We start from the raw sequence: 6,049 nt of genomic DNA, 5'->3' as shown, positions 1-6,049 counted from the left end.
CATATCGTACTGTGTATGACTGTGTACGTGACAAATAAAATTTGAATTTGAAATTTGAATTTGAATTTAAATGCCATGTTGAGGCTGTCATTTTTAGCATTAAAATCACCCACAATAATTATTTTATCTGAGCTGAGCGCTAAATCAGATAAAAAGATAAAAAACAGGGAAAATACGCAAATGGTTGAACAGTAGATAATGAAGAAGGTCTCAAACTGCCAACCTTACCCACAAAGATGGTAAGAGACTTAGTCTAAACAAACAGCCCATTAGAAACCCCAGAGCCCCCAAAACAGTACCACACAATGTCCATGAACGGCCCTGAGGCCCGGTAATACATAGTAAGACACCGCACACAGCAGTGAAGGCGAGTGGCCCAGTTTACACAACAAAGTTCAAAGCTGGTGTAGCGTGTCAGTGAGGATAGCTGGCTAAAATTGAAGTGTGCTTTAAAAACAACAGCTAACCCTCTGCCCTGACCAGAAGCTCTCTGGGCACTAAAATAAGCACAGCCAGCCGGCAGTAGTTCAGAAACAGCTCAACTCACCACGTGAAGTCCAGGATTAAGTCAGACACAAATCCAACGCACGGGAAGAAAAGAAATCTTTCAAAACGAAGGTCTTATTTGTCACCATTCTGGCATTTATTAAAACCAACCTGAGGGGAGCTGGGTCGGAGACTTATGCAGCAGTGAGAACCCAATTCACTGGTCAAAGGTTTGATCGATCCACTCTCTGGCAACACGGATGCAAAGATGCAAGGATTTAAGAGGGCTCCTCTCGATAGTGCCGACAAGAGGAATCAACCAGGAGTCTAGAGCACACAATGGCACCGAGTTGTGGAAAAGATTAACGAACAGAGTGAAGATCGTAAGGAAGGTAAGAAATCGAGATTCTCAGCTTAGCAAGGCAACTTGCGCAGGTACCCCGTCTCCTGCGATGCTTCCCCATAGCTGGTGGCTGTGGGATGGGATGCCAGTGTGATGGTATTGCTTCCAGATAGGGAGGTAGAGAACCCTGGCTACCTTCACCAATCCGAACAAAACCTTTGGTGGATAAACCTATTTTCAATGATGTCTGGAGATTATAAGACTGTGGAACTGACATGTTGCACGTCATTGGCTTAATACCAGTAAAATGAGACAAATAAGAAAGAGCAGTAGATGGCATGCCAAACACACAGGCGCCATCTTGTTATTGTTTAGGCGCCTATATTTTTGTCTAATCTGTATAGCTGTACATTCATATCCCGTCCACATATCAAAATTCTTTCTATTTCAGATATCTTTAGGTCAAACACGTGCTTATGGAAAACCCAGTCACTCACTGGAGAGATATGTTCATAAAAACCTTGCTCTAGTATTTTTTGTGTTATTGATCTGACAAATGTGTCTGGAACATATTTGTCAAAATAAGCATTACAATTCAACTTTGGAACTTTCTGAATAGTGCTGCACAAAACCACAGCTAACAAGATAACAATAGAACAAATAATAAGAAAATAAACCAGGAATTCCATTTGTGGGTATTTAAAAAAGATAAAAGATAAGATCATTGATCAGCTTCATGATTGAAGTAGCAACATAAGAGGAAGGGGGAGAGAATGAGAGAAGAGAAAGCTGTGCAGCGTAATGACAAAGAATAACTCCAGCTTTTTGTCTTTGTGATCTTTTTTTTTATCTAGAAAGATGCTATATAAATAAAATTCTACTAACTTACTTACTACCTCCCCCCTGATAATTTTCATAATTTTTCTTTAGCATTCATCGATTGTTTGGATGAGCAATTTCATATAAATATATGATACAGCAGGTGAACACAATGATATTTGAGAAGTGACATGAAGTTCATAGGATTTACAGAAAGTGTGCAACAGTTACTGAAACTAAATTAGGCAGGTGGATAAATGTAGGCACCCCAACAGAAAAATAACAATATTTAGTAGATCCTTCTTTTGCAGAAATAACAGCCTCTAAACACTTCCTTTAGCTTCCATTGACAGTCTGGATCCTGGTTGAAGGTATTTTGGAAAATTCTTCTTTACAAAACATCTCCAGTTTAGTCAGGTTTGATGGCTTAAGATCATGGAAAGCCTGATTTAAGTCACACCATAGATTTTTAATAATATTCAGGTCTGGGGACTGAGATGGCTGTTCCAGAATGTTGTACTTGTTCCTCTGCATGAATCCCTTAGTGGATTTTGAGCAGTGTTTTGGGTCGTTGTCTTGTTGAAAGATCCAGCCCCGGCGCAGCTTCAGCTTTGTCACTGATTCCTGGACATGCTACTGATACTGAGTGGAATTCATGTGTCCCTCAACTTTGCCAAGATTCCCAGTCCCTGCACTGGCCACACAGCCCCACAGCATGATGGAACCACCACCATATTTTACTGTAGGTAGGAGGTATTTTTCTTGGAATGCTGTGTTCTTTTTCCTCCATGCATAACGCCCCTTGTTATGACCAGATAACTCAATTTTAGTTTCATCAGTCCACAGCACCTTATTCCAGAATGAAGCTGGCTTGTCCAAATGTGCTTTAGCATAACTCAAGCAGCTCTGTTTGTGCTGTGGGCGGAGAAAAAGCTTCCTCTGCATCACTCTCGCATACAGCATCTCCTTGTGTAAAGTGCGCCAGATGGTTGAACGATGCGCAGTGACTCAATCTGCTGCAAGATGATGTTGACTATGACTGTTTTCACCATCCTTTACCTCTGGTTATTTAAGAATTTTCTTGGTTTGCTACTTCGAGCCTTAACTAGAACTGTGCCTGTGGTCTTCTCACAGTGGAAGCTGACAGCTGACATATTCTATGTTCCAATAATTGGTACTACAGGTGTTCAAAAAAAAATAAAACAACAAGGATGGCTAAATTTATGCACCTGCCTAATTTAGTTTAAGTAACTATTGCACACTTTCTGTAAATCCTATGAACTTCATTTCACTTCTAAAATATCATTGTGTTTGTCTGCTGTATGATATATTTGTCATGGTCCCTGTGCCTCCCCGGCCAGCCCAGTGTGGCCACAAGTGTTTGTTGTTTTTTTTTCTCTCTCTCTCTCTCCTACCTGTCTGCCCTTGGCCCACGCACCTGCAGCTGATCTCAAGTGAATTGCAGTTCTCTGGCTCTTCTTAAGGCTGGGGCTCTGAGCTATTCGTCGCTGTAATATTGAGTGACCCTCGTCAGTATTGCCTGGCTTCATTGTGAATTAGTTGTTCCCGTGCTTGCCGCCGACTTACCCTCATCTATGTTTATAGGTTTATCTGGACCCGCCCGTTTTGATTCCTGGACCCCGTGAGTGTGAGTGGGTTGCTCGTGTGAGGAGTGTTTGGACGAGGAGCGGAGCAAGTGTGAAGACGTGTGTTTCCCCCCTATTGACCCCCGGGACCCTGGTGTTTCCCCCCCCTTCACGTGTACATAGCGCACCGGAGTGATTAATAAAGTGTTGTTGAACCGTGCTACCACAGTCTGCGCCTGAGTCCGTTCCACCACCGTGACAATATTTGAATAAAATTGCTGATCCAAACAGCCAATGACTTATTAAGAAAAGTCGTGAAAATTATCAGGGGTGCCCAAACTTTTGCATACCATGGTACCTGGCATATAGAACTTGTACATATCATGTAGATTATAATGTTACTACATACTTTTCCTGTGAAGGTACCTCTTAAACTTATGTCTGTTTTATTTTCTTATCAGATTCTAAAAGAATCTGAATTTGAGTTGATGACACTGAAATTCATTCACTGAATTCTGTCATAAACCAACTGTATGCAGGCAGTAATAGGACCCAAACGCAAACTCACTGAAATGAAACTAAAACTCAAAATGCACTTTTATTTGCTTAACAGGGAAAGGGGGGACACAGAACGATGCAAAACTAAAGTGAGAAATATTAATTTACTCAGGGAAACACAGGGAAACACTGAACTATGAGGGAGGATGCGACATGGAACTGAGGGAGACGCTAACATAAATACGCAGAAAAATTACAGGGATGTGGGAGCACATAGGGAGCACAGCTGATGCGAATAATCATAATGAGACAGGGGGAGAGCAAAGCATGACGTACACTGACGGGAAACTATCAAAGTACAACAGGAAGTAAACAGAGATGCAGACCGGAGGGGGAGAGAGAACATGATGAGCTGGGAAACAGATAAACATCACGGAATAAAACACGGGAAAACAGTAAAAGAACTCATGAAACTAAAAACACAATAAACCCTTGTATCTCCCTTGTGTCTTTGCCCTCCGTGAAAAGATAAAACTGAAGATTTGGCTTGAGAAAGCCTAATTCTAAATGAATTTAAATAAAACAAAAATAATGATGTTTAGAAATTGCAGATTTAATACAAATGTAAATAATCAAATCATGTTGATATTGAAAAGAGTCAATGAAAACAGATTTATTTGGGTAGCAATAGCTGAGAGACTAAACGGAAGAGCACAAATTAGACATATTAATTCTAAAGTAGACATCAGACATATCATCCGAAGCCTTAATACCAACCGTGGTCAGAAGTTGGAGAATGCACACATTTATGTAAGCTTATACTGTGAACTCAGAACATCTTCCTCCTGCTAAACATGGAACAAACAAGAGACCGCTGACTACAGGTCACTCATTTAAAGGATTCCTTTAAATGAGTGACCAGATCAGTATGATAACACATTTTACAGTTTGAGCACATATTTTCAACATGCAAGTACTTACACTATTTCAATCATTTACAAACACATACACTCAGCACAACTAAAACATGTTGACTGACCTCAGAGTCTCCAGTCTGCAGTCTGGAATCTCCAGAAAACCACACAGCTGCTTCACTCCTGAATCCTGCAGGTTGTTTTTCTCTAGGTCCATCTCCCTCAGATGGGAGGGGTTGGACTTCAGCGCTGCTGCCAGAAAATCACAGCTAATCTCTGACAAACCACAGCCCTTCAATCTGTATAAAGAATGAAAGATGTAAGTTTGTGTCTGTGTCTTGAAATCATTCAGTGTTTCATAAACAACTAAACAGATTCTGAAACACAAAAAACACTCGTGTTCAAAATGGGGCTATATATATATAAAGCTGAATTCAATTGAAAACTGAAAATAAATTTCAACAAACCCACAGAAAATGTATTATTTTGACATTTGTATCAACTGTTCAAGTAACAGGGTTCCTGCACCATTTTAAAAATCTAAAATCATGTGTTTGAGCTTATACAAACCAGACAAATCAAGAGTTGCGTGTCCAGATATGTAAAAGAGCAACAATTGCTGCAATGCAGTTTTTGATCCTGTTACTGGAGACTATTGCAATTTAAGAGGAGTAACTAGAGGAACTTTTAAAACATTTTCTCTGGAAGTTATTTAAAATTTCTGTGGAGCCCCAAGTCTAACTATATATGTATATATGCCAGAGAAGAAGAAAAACGACTTTACCATGAAGATCGTCATTGTGGATTAGTATAATATCAGCCTTATGTCTGGAGTTCATTGCAGCACAACACATCATATTAATCTCAGCATAACTAAAACATGTTCACTAACCTCAGAAATCTCAGTATACATTTTGGACTCTCCAGAAAACCACACAGCTGCTTCACTCCTGAATCCTGCAGGCTGGGTATTTGAAGATCAAGCTCTTTCAGATGGGAGGGTTTGGAGTCCAGAGCTTTAATCAGAGGATCATAGCTGATCTTTGATAACCTGCAGTCCACCAAACTGTATGAAAAATAAAGACATACATTTTTTACACAAGCTTGTGTTTAACATTATGCAGTGTCTCATCATCTGGACAGACATTAAAGTGTTTTAGAAAAACACTGGAAATTCCAAACTATCGGGGTAGTACTTTATGACATGATCTGGCATAGAAACAGATAAAGTTGTGTGTTAGCAGTGGAAAATGTATGCTATGTCTTCTGATGATACTTCCTAAGGGAAGCATGTATATATTTAGAATCAGAATCAAAATCGTGTTTATTGGCCAAGTATATGCACAAACACATACAAGGAATTTGGTTCCAGTAGATGGTGACTCTCAGGCACAACAATGTAA

At 40.0% G+C, this 6,049-nt stretch overlaps 1 protein-coding gene across 1 annotated transcript in view; it reads right to left on the bottom strand.

Moving 5' to 3' along the window:
* Positions 1-6,049, bottom strand: part of LOC102211668 (NACHT, LRR and PYD domains-containing protein 12-like) — a 119,161-nt gene that overhangs the window by 29,267 nt on the left and 83,845 nt on the right. Inside the window, exons 10-11 of the mRNA XM_013907782.1 lie at positions 5,539-5,712; positions 4,772-4,945 (exon numbers count right to left, since the gene is read on the bottom strand). Of these exons, the coding sequence (XP_013763236.1) occupies positions 4,772-4,945; positions 5,539-5,712 (348 nt within the window). The remainder of the gene's footprint in view (positions 1-4,771; positions 4,946-5,538; positions 5,713-6,049) is intronic.

Source organism: Pundamilia nyererei, unplaced genomic scaffold, assembly GCF_000239375.1.
Source record: "Pundamilia nyererei isolate P.nyererei 1_Seehausen unplaced genomic scaffold, PunNye1.0 scaffold00521, whole genome shotgun sequence".
Lineage (NCBI taxonomy): Eukaryota > Metazoa > Chordata > Actinopteri > Cichliformes > Cichlidae > Pundamilia > Pundamilia nyererei.
The sequence above is the reverse complement of the archived record's forward strand: the minus strand, read 5'-3'. Positions and strand labels throughout refer to the sequence as shown.